Here is a 14,325-nt window from a genome sequence, read left to right as displayed (position 1 = left end):
CCAACGTGATGACGTGTGACACTAACATTTAGTCTGCATTTGATATATTAGGATGTGAAAGTATTAATACAGAAAAACAAAGCTAGTAACCTGACGAATGGCAATGAATTAAATGTATAACATAATTCTATGCGAAGACTTATTTTAATAATGTCAATAACAAGATAGATAAATATTCACAAATTTTTGAATAACTCACATACATTCAAAAGCTTTAATCTTTTAAATTACAATAAACATTAAGTAGTACATAATTTGTATTTACACGATATTTATTTTATCACTCCAGTTGTCAGGTAATAGGAATCATATCTAGCCCCGGTGAACTAATATCATCTCTATATCTTCCTAAAAGTTGTTAAAACAGAATGTCTTAACCAAATCAATGATATTGTAAAGTACAACCCTTGATATTCTAAAATTCACAGGCATATTAAATTACCAAATTGATATTGCACATCTTATTGGACTGATTTTCTTTAGAATATTTAGTCAGGTGTATGTGGTGGTTCTTGGCTAAAATATGGTGCTGTATCTTGTACCAATAACGTATGGCAAACATCACAGACTCTGGATGGTCTTTGTTTCGGTCCACTTTTCACAATATGTGAAAGGCAAGACTGACAAAATATATGGCCACAATGGCGGCAATGCACCTATAACAAGAGATTTTTATTAGCATACACAGGCTTTAGGTATTTACAAATTTACAGGCTTTAGATATGGGTTTAGGTATTTACAAATATTACCTTCTTCTTTGTAACCGTGAATGTAGTATGACAACTAGGACATTCTTCTATGTCCTCTTCATGTTGCCATCGTACTTCGCTACCAGCTTGCCTAATTCTTTCTAGTTGTACCTATAATCCATGACGATGTAAATATCTTTTATCCATTAAGATTGTTCATTTTTACTCTTTATTGTACCTGTAAAGATTGTGACAACCTAACAAAGTCTTTCTGCACTGCTTCACTAGTATCTAGCTCTTGTTGAAGACTGGTAACTCTTTGTCGTAATTCAGCCACTTTTAACTCGGCTTGTTTGTTTTCTTTTAAAACAGCATCTAATTGTTTTTCTAATCGTTCCAGCTTCTCTTCCCTCTCGGCAAGGGATCGATGATCTCGTACATATTTATCTAACTGCGTTCTATAGAATATTGTTATTGAAATTACGAAGAACTTATAATTATAAAAAATTAGGATATTAAAAAATTAAGTAGTATTACCTTAAACCACTAATTTCATTTTTTAATACCAATATTTCTTGTTCCTTTACTCTACTTTCCTGTTCCATTTGTTCATGAAGCAAGGTCACTTCGTATCGTAGTGTCTCTTCTTTCTCTTGCGCGACTTCTTGAGCAACTTTAGCTGTGATCAAATCTTCTCGCATTTTTAAAAGGCTAACGTGCAATTCCTCGACATTGTTCGGCATATTAATACTCTCACTCTGTAGTTGCTGGGAATGCTTGCTATGTTTACCAACCAAGTTTTCATTTTCCTTTTGCAGTCTGCAAAGATTCGACTAGATTTTCAATAAAATTTTGTCAGGAATGTCACGATAAAAGACATTACTTTATCTACGTTGAAAATCGGGAAGAACAATGAGATAAAAGTAACAGTATTATTAAAAATGTTCTTACGCGATAAGGTGTCTTTGTACTTCTTCTCGACCACGTGTTAATTTCACAAGTTCGTCATTTACGCTTCTCTGAACTTGTTCAAAAGTTTTTTTCGCTTCGGTTAAAGTCTGCTGCAACGTTTGCGAGGTAACAGTAAGTTCTGCCACTTTGATTTTATGCTCCTCTTTCTTTTCGTTCCATTTTTCTTCCATTTCTTTTCTAAATTCTACTTCCTTAGCTAAATCTTCTTTCTGTACTTGTAACATTCGTTCAGAATCTAATTGCTGCTTCTCTAATTCTTTAGCAGCTGCCTGCATCTTAACTAATTGTGCTTCGTAATTTGCACACATATCACATACTGACTCAGAGGAACCAGGTTCCTGCTGTTTTTTCTGCAACTGTATCTCTTTACATTTCTGGAGTTCGTCATCCGTCGCTCTTAATTTTTCCTTTAAGGCTTTAATCTCTTCCTCGAGCGGCACTACCAGCGAGCGTAAAACTTCCGCATCTTCCTGTGCCTATAAAGCAACAATTTCTAATATTTGCATTATGTGAAGTTGAGTAAAAAGAAAAAGAAAAAACAAGTGACAAAATAAACATCTTATAATGATATCATTCAAATGATTTATGAACACTTTCCGGAATGCAGTGCCATAAAAACTCATTGCAGAAAAGTTCAAAAACCATACATTTTTATGCTTACGTACATATCTTTTTACCTTCCTCATGCTTTCCTCAAGATTATCAGGGCCTAAAGATAGAGCATCTGCACCTAGTTGGGAAACTACTTTTCGAGCTATTGTTTTCGTTACTGTGGAGAGTGATATCTGTGGACCATCTATAGGTGGATCTCGTGGTAATTGTGACTTTATCAATGCATTCTCCTCTTGTAATTTGGAGAGAGTAATTTTTAATTTAGCCAATTCTGTATCCAGCTGCTTGCGCGAACAAGAAGATTCCTCCATTGTTTCATGTATAACCCTCTGTAAAGATGCTATTTCTTCTTGTGCCTTTCTCTTCTCAATAAGTATATCATTTTGAATTTTCAAGTCTGCTACAACCAATTGGCTCTTTGCTTCGTCCAATTCATTTTTCAACTTAGCATTCTCCTTTTGCAAACATGTGTTATCTTGCAATCTTCTTTTCAATTCCTCTGCAAATGAAATACTTACACTATTTAACGTACAATTTATTGTTGTTGTCATCATTAAGCTTATTAACATCAACTAGATTTACCTTCTTTTTGAAGAAACAGTTCTTTCATCTTGGCTCTTTGAACATTGAATTCCTCCCGCATTTTCACGGTCTCTGACTCCAATCTATTTACTTTTTCTTGCAAATCCTCTAAATTGCAACAAACATTTTGTTGGTAAAATTTTTATACAAAAAACAAAATTATACTAATAAATATGAACAAGAATACTAATTTTGTACTACACATATGTGTTTATAATAAATGTCTTGTAAATATTATATGCATTTTCAAATTAGTTTCAAATGTTACCAATATAATCATAATATGTGCCTCATTATACTGCTAATAATATCTCAAAATGTTTTATATAACGCATACAATATACACATAAAAGATTTTTGTGGTGTATCGAAATAAATGTTGAAATAGTTTGATATGTCACTAGTAGACATCATTAAATGCAAATCACAGGGAAGTATTTTTATGAATGCACTATCGTGTCTATGTATACTAAAGCAGTAAATATGTTGTAAATTTTATACATGTTTTCAAATTAGTTTCAAAGATTATCAATATAATCATGACAGTTTTGTTCCGTCATAGTGCTAATGATGTTTCCAAATATTTTACATAATACATACAATATATACATAAATGTTTTCTATGTTAAATGTTCAAACACTTTGATGAATCACTGTAAATATCATTAAATATGAATCAAAGCAAGATATTTTTGTGAAAGTGCTGTTGTATCGAACGTACCACTTTCGTTCATGTTGATCGCATTATCCTGTGTATGGTTTTCCATCGTTCGGTGATTTCGCTTGACAAAACCGAATTTTGTTGGGGTGGGTCACTGTCGTTCGTACAAGATTGAAAAGTGTATCGTTAAATGCTCCTCGACCGAATCTTTCGGTGACATTATGACACACGTGCCGACACCAGCTTTTAGGTTTCACCGACATTCATTCTATCGGGATGGCCAGAATCGAAATGACGCATCAACCACGTAAAACCAATGTTTTGTCAAATGAAACAGAAAAATCAACCTCAACGATTTAGCGGTCTACTAAGCGGTGTATTATCAGCACTTCCTCATCAATCCGTATCGATATTTTAAACGGTATGGACTCGATAATCGAACGTACAGAATCGATTATCTAAAAATTTCGTTCAACTCTGCCTATTTTAAAAATGAACGGCGTCACCTTAATGAACAGTACCAAAGTGTAATTTGCCGTAAATCAATAATATTTTCGATCATTACACATTGACATAGCAGTACATCAACGGCAAAGATTTGTTTAAATTATATAACGTAAGAAGATATTGCATTTTACGTTATCTAAAATTTAATCCAATAATGCATTCAATAAATATAAATATTTTTTACTTTTATATATGTTAATTTTTTAAAGTATTTATGTCGTTACATTGTTCTTTTTTCTGTAAATTATTTGTATGTCATTCTTAAATATATTTGAGGAAGATGAAATATAAAACTTGCTTCTTATTTATAATTTTTTGAAATCAATTTCTTGCATTTTTACATATTGCTCTTAAGATTTTATTATATATATAGTAAGGTTAATAAAATCCAATATCTCTACACAATTTTATAAGATTAAACATAGATTCTGTTAAAAATTACATTTTAAACTACAATAAGTCCGCCTACATAATGTCGGAGATAAGAATTTTCTTCAGTATAAGAATTTGTATATTTTTTATTTGCAAGCGTATTTTGGGGTGTTATTTTTTCAATAAGCATTGTATTTTACTTTCATTGCCTTTTTTCAAATTATAGTAATTTTTTGATTGCGTTATAATAATCGCGTATTCTAATAAAACTAAAATTTTCAGATTACCAAAGTTAAACATTCTCATATCAATGCGAAGAAGAAGACTTTGTTGTTGGCCATGAGTCACGAAACGCAATTCGTGTGTGGGTGAGTGTGTAACTCACACGGAGGAAAAACATTTCCCACCACTAACCATCACTAGGTATATATCCCCTCTCCTTTATAAAGGAGAAGGCACGATGACATTGTTTGCAGTTCATGGAATTGATAAATCTGTATCAGTAAGTTTTACGAATTCAATTAAAAAAGTAAATTATATCATGAAAATTGAAACAGAATAAATATTCCCTAGCATGACGAGCTGTTTTATAAGTTCATCCGAAAAATTCAATTTCAAGGTAACGAATGTCGCCATCCATTCATTTATTGACGTTTCGTAATTTTCACAATGGAGCAAGGAAAAAGCTGAAATATACATTTCTAGATAGAAGAGAAAACGCAGAACGTTAGCCTTGAAGTCACTTTCAATTACAGGTCAAACGATTTTTTTAGAGAATTGCCTATTGCAGTTGGTATTGAGAGTCAAGATTGAGTCCTACTGCAGTCAAATTGCACAAAATGGAGGTGTCAACAACTGATTAATTTCTGAAATTATTCAAAATTTGTGTATACCAAAAAAATATGACCATTATACCGATAGATCGTTGAATTTTTGATAGGTAAGATCGCCATTGCGTCTTCTATCAATTTGCGCAGTTAACTGATCATAAAATTACATTGAATGTACACATTCTTTTATTCTTTTCTCAACACATCATTGTACGATAACGTGTTATATTTATATATCGAGTTATTTATATGTTACATTTGTAATAGTTTACAATTTGCCGTTTTATTCGTGGTGTACACTGTAGTTATTGTATTTTTCATTCCACTAAATTGTAGCGGCCCATGGCCGTAGAGAAAGTTCCAGGGTTGAAGCCCATGTGTTGGCCACATGACCTGCGAAACGACGTCCGAGGACAGGTCATTGTAAAAGAATAAATCCTGGGACTTACTAAAAGACCCATGGACCTTCGAAAGGAAAATTTATTGTTCTATTGTCTACGGGTCTTTCCATCCCCACCTCGGAAGAAAACTCTCTCCCCCGAGGACCTCGGCACCCTATAGAAAGGGAACCGAGGAAAAGTTCGGGGTAGTCGATCTTAGTCCATCGTAGTCGGTTGCCAATAGCAGTGCACGTATATAGTATTCAGTGTATAGTCATCGTTTGAGCTCCACGCGCGTGCATCTGATACGACGCACAATCAGTATCGAAGTAAACGTTATTAAAGTTCTACGTCGGGGTAATTTGATAATATCACCCAAAACGTTCTTATCATCTCAAAATATTGATCTTAAACCAATCTTGATCATTTTTAATTTTTAATAATAACAAGTATTTGCAATATTGTAGGACTAACATTGTTGAATCGCATCATGAGTACATTTTGGAAAGAACAAAAATTGGAAGCAACTGGACCTGCTATCATGAAAAGCCTCGATGTCTTATGTATTTGTGACAGAGATATATACCATTCCGCCCATGATTCCGTAGATATAAAACAAATATATATGAAATGTCATTGCAATCAACCCAGAAGTTTTTTACTGATAGATGGGCAAGAATACCTCAGAGTTAACAGTGCGGAACACTTCATAGAACAATTAAATTGCAGTAAAGATCTTGAAGTAAAAGTAGTGTCGATTTTTGGAAACACCGGTGATGGCAAGAGTCACACATTGAATCAAACATTCTTCGAAGGAAAGGAAGTATTTCAGACTTCGGATGATCAAAGTTCATGTACATTAGGGGTTTGGGCCGCATTTGATCCAGTTCTTAATGTGATATGTTTGGACACAGAAGGCTTGTTAGGTATTATATTTATACAATATTTATATATGCACAGTGTATGATAAAAGTTAATTTTGCACATAATGGATTTTGTTATCCTTACTTTCTAGGAATTACTTTTCATGAGAATGAAAGGACAAGGCTATTACTTAAAGTCCTTGCTGTATCTGACATTGTTGTATATAGAACACAATCCGACAAACTGAATAGAGATTTATTTACATTTCTTGGTACTGCTTCAAGAGCATACAGCCATTATTTTCAAACTGCCTTGCGAGCAATAGGACAGAGAAAAGGAGTTCAAGGCTCTTTGAGTACCCTGGGACCAAGCATTATAGTATTACATGAGACTAAATACACCAAACCTCTGATCAACAGTACATATTGCCACATTCTCAGATTAACAGTAATTTCAAAATTAGAGTTTATCCGCAACACAAAACAAAACGATTAAAGCATTTATTCCATAACAAATATATATATATATATATATATATATTCTTTTTCTGTGGCAGATGATATAGAAAACGCAGAAGACACTCTTCGAATACGGTTTGCTCAAATGAAGCTCGAAGTAGAAGCATTTAGTTCCATCAAATACGTTGGTATACAAACTGCAAATTTCACGACTGATTATCAACTTTTGCAGACTGCTATTAAGAAAGAATTGTCTAATAATACTGTGCGGTCTGCTAGAAAGCCGTATTTAGTTTATAATACATTAAAAATTTTAAACGAGAAATTTTCTGAAGAAATTGGGAATTTTTCTATTTTGTTTCCCGATCAATATTTCGCTTGTCCTACTAAATGTTTTAGCTGTGGATCTAGGTGCAACAATAACATGGGACATCTTTCAGAAGGAAAACCTCATAGTAGCAATAACAGGTCTGTCTTATATGTAAATATCATTTGCAATTTTATGTGTATGTATTAAGAGAAATACTACTGATGTACATTCTATTAGGTGTCGATATCAGCATCAATATGAAAACATAGTATATATATGTAAAAAATGTTATACTAATGGAAATGAAGTACAAGTTATGAAACGAATTCAAAATCAAAATGATAATAGTTGGTATGGATTCGTTAAATATGCATGGTCAGGAGATGTGATAGAATGTCCAAATTGTGGAGAAATATATCGGAGTCGTCAGTATTGGTATGGTAACAAAAGCCCTGAGGATTCTGTTATTCGTACAGAGATTATGCACGTGTGGAACATGGTATATAAATAACGAGAATTATTCATAAGTAATTCCAGCTTCATGTCCAATTTGTGTTTTTTTAAAGTATGAATTATTTTTTCCAGCCAAATAGTTCAGTTGCATCTCAAAACACAGCACAAAAAGTAATCGACAGTGTATCGTATCTTACTGAAGCTGTAACCAGTGTTTCGTTGCAACCGACAAAAGTTCTTTCGGCGTGGGTTGCAGATCAGGTAGCTCCGACTTATTGGAGACCTAATAATGAAATTAAAAACTGCCATAAGTGTAAAATGGCATTCGGCTTGTCTGATACGAAACACCATTGTCGAGCATGTGGTGAAGGTTTCTGCGATCAGTGTTCGTCTAAAACGAAGTGTGTCCCATCTAGAAATTGGCATACACCAGTGCGAGTCTGTGATATCTGTTATGATAAGGATGAACCTACTGAATTTTCAGAAGATGTTAACGCTAGGAAAGTAACTGAACAAGTGGTGTCTACTTTCAGTGCAGTTAGTTCTGTTTTGAACTATTCAAAAAGTAAAAAAAGATATATATATATATCCTCGAAAAAAGAATGATAAATATTTATATTAATGTTGGTACTTTTAATTTTTTCAGCGTTTATCAAGGATACAGTTCGACCGTCTTATTGGGTCCCCGACTCGGAAGTCGTCGATTGTTGTGTATGCCACCAAAAATTTTCCCTGTCTCTTACTTTACATCATTGTAGGGACTGTGGACGTGGAGTATGTCAAAATTGCTCGCAGCGTCGTAAACCCGTACCGCATAGGGGATGGGATAATCCAGTTCGGGTTTGCGATTTGTGCATGAAAATAGCCTAAGAAACATTGACGAAACATTGATAGAGTTACACGAAAGTTAGAGTTACGAAACATTAATCTGTTTGAAATATCGATCCATCTATGCAATATACGTTAATCAATTAAATACCTCAACGATGAAGATATATTTTTTCTCAGATTTTGTACAAGTTGCTTGCAATTCATAAACGTTTATGTAAATTTTACTTTACCTTTAGTATATTGAAATTCTTTGCCATTGTAAGAGTGGAAGAAAGAAGAAAAAAAAATCAATATTTTAATACAGTACTGTAAAAAAGCGTTTCCTATGAATTGTGCCATGAGTGTACCTGTCTCTTTTATAAAATGTGTTTTCAGAGAATGGCAGTAATATAATATTAGAAAGATAACCCTGTACGATAAATGAAAGAATCCATTACAAAAAATTATAATAATAGGATAGGTGGTCCAGTACAATGTAGCAGTACATACAGAAGCATAATGTAATAACGCAAGCGTCTTTGTTGACGAAATGAATTGAGATTGTTGTCCTTATTGCAGCATTGGGCTGCGACTGTTTTTAGATTCCAAAACAAGCATTTATCCTTTTATTATATGCCCCGTACCTGTTACAGTCTTTTATAATTTATAAATGAACATGCTTTCTAACGGCAATGTAACAAAAGACGAAATAAATTCTTTAGATTTAATTAAAATGTTTATTTTCACCATATCACTTCTAATTTATAATATGAAACAAACGCCATATTTGCGATGTATTTATGGTAGCAATGAAGATTATATTTTCGCGGGAAATTAATTAAATACGATTAATCGATGTTGAAGATGCGATATAAGATGTTTCGGTAACCACGTGATGACGTCAAAATATGGCGTCTCAATCAGCTGGGTGTTGTGTAGAGTGTGCTTGAGATGCCCGTCTTTAGAAAACCAACGAAGACTGCCGTCTGTCTACTCCGATACGTGAGTTTTTAAAAAACCTCGTAATGTTCAGTTTCTTGTGTTTATTCACCGCTCAACGAAATTTAAACGCGGTCCCATAATCGAATGGCAGATTAAAAACAGAAAGACGCAAAACGCTGTTTCATTTCTTAAATATTTTAATTTAGTTTCCGCCGTGGAATTTGAAGAAAATTCGGGAGTCACTGGGAACATTATGCAGAGTGATTATTAATTCAAGAAGTTTCGTGAAGAGCACTTGGTCCTGTTCAAATTTAACGACCTGAAAAATGACGCGTATGTAAAAATACATAAAATATGGTTAGCAGAGGAACTTTCTGAGCGCGTTTAAATCTCGTCTCCCTAATACGTATAACAATTTTTCTATTGTAATAGTAAACGCTTGAGGAGTGCATCATTTACGAAACGCGATGTTGATACCGTGTGCAACCAATGCCGTAGCCATTTTCATGTTTGCTCCAGTTTCGTAATCATTATCAACTCCATATTTGAATTCAACAAGTAACGCAGTGACATGTCTCGCTTGTTCTCGAATTTTTACTGTCACCTTCCGTTTCATCGATTCACCGACGATTTGTCTACCTTCGCCTCGTTTCTCTTTAATATTTTCCACTTCAAAACTATGATCAGGTGCGAGCTTGATATCTGAAAACGAATACGTCTGTGACAAAATCTGTTTATCGCGTACCACGTATCGACAGGCAAATTTTCTGTATCAAATTTTCTTCCATCAATTACACATAACATAAAAATACATATTTTAAGAAATCTTCTCAAAGTATCCTTTAATTAATCTTGGTATCCTGTTAACAAGAAGAAAAAGAAACATTTTGAGAAAAGGAGAAGGAGAGAGAGCGCCGAATAGACGCCATTTTTTTGAAAAATGATTTAAATGTATACTATCGTCGTAAAAAGTTCTGTGAAATGATATATGTTGAAAATGATAGAAAAACTATCGATAACTCGGTGGATAGTGCGACGAGTGTCTTAGGATTCTTTGGTTATGACAAAGTTTATTTTCGATTGCAATGTGTTCTTAATAGCGCGGCCATTTTGTCGCTTATTAGTGGATAAACAAATGACGATGTTGGTACTTTGGGTTCGAGGCTACAGGCGCGTCACATGCGCGGAAATTCAATTTCACTGCCTACGCATCCCTTCCGTAATTATAGTATTCCTATATGATACCAAAAATAGAAAACGAACCGACATTTATTTAAAACAAACCCTTTCTATACATTCTGTAGGGCTGTCATTTATATCTTCATCATTTCGTACATTTTTACCTAGAAAATCATGATTCGAAACGTTATACGTGTTCCGTGTATATGGTTTCGAAATTGGATTTTGTTTCGTGCAGATGCACGTGACTGGTATTTTCACACTACATGCTTGATACTACACAGTTATTCATTAACATAACAATATACAATGCTTTACGAATGTTTTTATTATAATTTGTAGTTCCTGTAATAAATAGAAAGAAAAATTTATATTTCTTTTTGTACAAAAAATTCGTGATAGTTTTGTTTTCGATTAGAGATAAGATTGGTTTTTGCGACGCTTAATCGAGGAAATTTAATTTTTACCTCATAACTATCAATAGTGCCATGCAAACGTCTCTGGTCAAATAGATTTTTCATTTTGAAGTACAAATACAATATTTAAAAAAGTGTTAAGGAGAATTATATAATTACGTGATAACGTTTATGTACTATATTATTTTCTTTCGCTTATCTTTATCTTTATACCCCAATATTATTTAAAATTCTTTTGGACATCGCTTTCTGAATATAAAGTGAAAAATTTATCTGGCCAATAATTTTTGCATACCATTGTATCTAGGAGCACGTTGCTAGGGTTACGGAGCTGTTGCTTAGTAACAGTATTCTTTTGCTTCGTTGCCGAAGCATCGACGCTTATCAATTCTTCCCCGCTTCACAAATTAAATATCCTTTCTCCCCTCCCCCAAAATATTAATAAGCTAATTACTTACAAAAAATATAAAAAAAATAATTTTGAAAAATGTAATGCATAGGTGTAAATAATAGCTCTCAAAGTAACTAATTCAGATATATAGATTTTTCTTTGAGAATTTCATGATTTGATTTTGTTTTACAGTGACGAAAAAAGCACTTGACCCAATATGCCACCAGATAGACCAGATGCATCAGGTGTGGAAACTGGCATAGGACTAAGTAGTACGAAAGTTTTCAATTTTGGAGAAACAGTATACACAATGAAAGAAAAAGAAAATGCAAGTGCTTTCGTTGAAACAAATTCAACTGATGAACTTTCCATGTCTGATAAGTCCATTGAGAAAAATAGTCAGTCGGATGATGATCTGACTTCCTTAAGCTGGCTTCATCAGCAGAATCTGTTGAAGGGTTTGGATATTTCAAACCCCACTAAAGACATGAAGAATGAGAATGTTTTGAATAACAATGTTTGTGATGATATGGCAGACTTTTCTGAAAACACCAATTCTGTATCCAGTTTGGATGAAGGCTATTGTCCAGGTAACTTTCAATATGTTTTAATTTTCAATTGATAATCGTAATAATATTAATGAAATATAATATTTTGTCCTTTTTTTGCATTTTCATAGCAGATAATAATAGCAAGATAAATAATACGACGCCGCATGGTAATAGTCAAAACTATCAACACTCGAATAAAAATAGTCAAAAATCAATGCAAATCTTTCAGGAGTCGGTAAAAAATCATTATAGTACCTCGCAAAACAATCAGACGAAGATATCATTGAACAACAATAATCTGCCAGTTTCAAATCGCAACAAACACCCAACTCATATACCATATGATCCTCACTTACATAGAAACAGTAAACCACCATATTCATTTTCTTGTTTAATTTTCATGGCTATTGAAGATAGTCCTGTAAAAGCTCTACCAGTCAAGGAAGTATATGCTTGGATTTTGGATCACTTTCCATATTTTAGGAATGCTCCAACTGGATGGAAAAATTCTGTTAGACATAATCTAAGCCTAAATAAGTGCTTTCGTAAAGTAGAGAAAGCACCGGTGAGTGTTACATTATAATATGCACGAAAAAAGATCGTTTCCCTTCTAGAAGCAAAAACTTAGAAAAATTTTTTCTCTTTTAGAATTTGGGCAAAGGTTCGCTATGGATGGTAGACGCCCAGTATCGACCAAACCTGATACAAGCATTATCTCGCGCTCCTTTTCCTCCACCGACTGCTCAAACTTTGTCTTCCCCTGAAAAACCACAAAAAAAGAACACTAGTACACGTCTACCTGATCCTATCCTCTTCCCATATCTCTCTAAAAGACTGGCATCGAGCAACATTACCGACAACACAGACACTGAAGTAGATAGCGATGTAGACGCAGCTGCAGCTGCTATGCTTTCTTTTAAACACGGACCTATTATTTTAAATCACAATAAAGGCAAAGTATCTGATAAAGAAGATATCAACTTATTAAACAAACATAATATTTTATAACTTATTCAATCTTATTGCAGATCGTAAGCGGAAAGTACCGGAATCCGAGGTTCTGGTTCCTGTAATTACCAGGAGCTCCAGCGAAGATCATACTTACAGTTGTATTACCTCAGTCAAGCAAGAAAGGTAATCATTAACAGTTTTTGTTTATTAAAATAATATTATAAATGATAAATTGCGCATGTTTATTTTTCAAGTAAATATCCAAGAAAGGAAACAAATCCCGATTTCGATGAGCAACGGAAGATAGCGGAAGGCGCGGACGCGCTTTTAAATTTAGCAGGTGTTACCACACCACTCAATCACAATAGGACACATCACGTACAAGGTATTAACTCGACGCCAAAGTCCGATGGTACGTCAAAGCTGAAAAAACGTTCAGCTTCGAATGATTATTCGAACACACCTGAAAAAAGACGTAAGCATTGGCCAAAGTGGAGTGAAGGGAAGCGGTATTTAAAGCAAATTATATAAGAATACTTTGGTTGTATGTACGTATATAGCATCACAAGTTTCCTATTTTTCTTTTCCATATTCAAACGTGAACTTTTCAAAATTCTATCTTCGGTATGGATTTCGAAACTGTGGATTTAAAATCTTGCGTTGCTGATAATTAATCTGTTGTCTTTTGGATAAGATTAACGTTAATGAAGATTTGCATCGAAGTTATCGCCATTGTTAGGCATCTAAGATGAAAAAGTGAGAAGAACACGATATGTTCTGTCATATTAGAAGAAAAACATCTATCAGGTGCATTTCTATTTAAAAAAAAAAAAAGTGTTGAGGCAAAGGGAGGGGAGTAAAAGAAAAGAAAACAAATTGGCGGTCGCTCAGGGTTCAGAACTCGCTATATGCCAAAATGAATTCAGTAGCACTAAGCAACAAGCAATAATAGAAGAATAGTGTTAAAAGAAAGAAAAAAATTACTTCCTCAACGTTAAGGCATGAATACAACTATAAGTGGTTCATGGAACATCAATGACAAAAAAGGAGAACAATATCGCGTACTAAAACTAAAATAACGATAAACTTTTTAGACCTGTTGTGACAATTATACATATTAATTCATAGAGAGTTTAATTAATGATAATAGAGTTCTATATTAGGTTTTTTGTAGATATGTATAGAAATATAATTGATATCTATTCGATAGAGAAATTGATAATATATTTAAAAAAAGATTATATATATACACACACACATATATATATATATATATATACATATATATATATATATATGCGCACGCGTGCGTACTCACACATATATACAAACATACACCCACTCACTCTCACGCACATATATACATGTACACATGTTCATGCTCACATGCTCATT

General features: G+C 33.5%; 3 protein-coding genes across 12 annotated transcripts; 2 read left to right on the top strand and 1 right to left on the bottom strand.

Annotated features, from left to right (window-relative positions):
• Positions 1-125: 125 nt before the first annotated feature.
• On the bottom strand, positions 126-3,944 carry LOC100743973 (rab GTPase-binding effector protein 1). Of its 3 annotated transcripts, none has more exons than XM_012383124.3 (9): positions 3,577-3,944; positions 2,856-2,963; positions 2,339-2,772; positions 1,641-2,137; positions 1,227-1,508; positions 928-1,147; positions 750-860; positions 443-656; positions 126-348 (listed from the first exon to the last, which is right to left on the bottom strand). In XM_012383124.3, the coding sequence occupies exons 1-8, from the start codon at positions 3,620-3,622 to the stop codon at positions 489-491; spliced, it is 1,866 nt and encodes a 621-aa protein (XP_012238547.1). In that variant the 5' UTR covers positions 3,623-3,944; the 3' UTR covers positions 126-348; positions 443-488. The 3 variants fall into 3 exon arrangements, with proteins under 3 accessions (XP_012238547.1, XP_012238546.1, XP_024221951.1); XM_012383123.3 differs by having other exon boundaries at positions 2,327-2,772; positions 3,577-3,943; XM_024366183.2 differs by lacking the exon at positions 3,577-3,944 and having other exon boundaries at positions 2,327-2,792.
• An 830-nt stretch (positions 3,945-4,774) lies between these two features.
• Positions 4,775-9,219, top strand: LOC100741619 (zinc finger FYVE domain-containing protein 1). Of its 5 annotated transcripts, XM_033319679.1 has the most exons (9): positions 4,818-5,014; positions 5,169-5,335; positions 5,562-5,962; positions 6,073-6,531; positions 6,621-6,887; positions 7,026-7,395; positions 7,475-7,736; positions 7,823-8,255; positions 8,337-9,219. In XM_033319679.1, exons 4-9 carry the CDS (start codon positions 6,096-6,098, stop codon positions 8,558-8,560), a joined length of 1,992 nt encoding a protein of 663 aa, XP_033175570.1. In that variant the 5' UTR covers positions 4,818-5,014; positions 5,169-5,335; positions 5,562-5,962; positions 6,073-6,095; the 3' UTR covers positions 8,561-9,219. The 5 variants fall into 5 exon arrangements, with proteins under 5 accessions (XP_012238544.1, XP_012238545.1, XP_033175570.1 ...); XM_012383121.3 differs by lacking the exon at positions 5,562-5,962 and having other exon boundaries at positions 4,775-4,897; XM_012383122.3 differs by lacking the exon at positions 5,562-5,962 and having other exon boundaries at positions 4,813-5,014; positions 7,823-8,231.
• Positions 9,220-9,388: 169 nt separating this feature from the next.
• LOC100741379 (forkhead box protein N3) lies at positions 9,389-13,960 on the top strand. 4 transcript variants are annotated; one of them, XM_012383252.3, is made up of 6 exons: positions 9,389-9,502; positions 11,621-12,018; positions 12,111-12,544; positions 12,628-12,931; positions 13,008-13,113; positions 13,185-13,960. In XM_012383252.3, exons 2-6 carry the CDS (start codon positions 11,646-11,648, stop codon positions 13,459-13,461), a joined length of 1,494 nt encoding a protein of 497 aa, XP_012238675.1. In that variant the 5' UTR covers positions 9,389-9,502; positions 11,621-11,645; the 3' UTR covers positions 13,462-13,960. The 4 variants fall into 4 exon arrangements, with proteins under 4 accessions (XP_012238675.1, XP_012238673.1, XP_024221953.1 ...); XM_012383250.3 differs by having other exon boundaries at positions 12,108-12,544; XM_024366185.2 differs by lacking the exon at positions 9,389-9,502 and adding an exon at positions 9,649-9,775 and having other exon boundaries at positions 12,108-12,544.
• The last annotated feature ends 365 nt before the right edge of the window (positions 13,961-14,325 follow it).

This window comes from Bombus impatiens, unplaced genomic scaffold, assembly GCF_000188095.3.
Source record: "Bombus impatiens unplaced genomic scaffold, BIMP_2.2 scf_0203, whole genome shotgun sequence".
NCBI classification, from domain to species: domain Eukaryota; kingdom Metazoa; phylum Arthropoda; class Insecta; order Hymenoptera; family Apidae; genus Bombus; species Bombus impatiens.
Note: the sequence above shows the minus strand (reverse complement) of the source record. Positions and strands in the feature narration are given on the sequence as shown.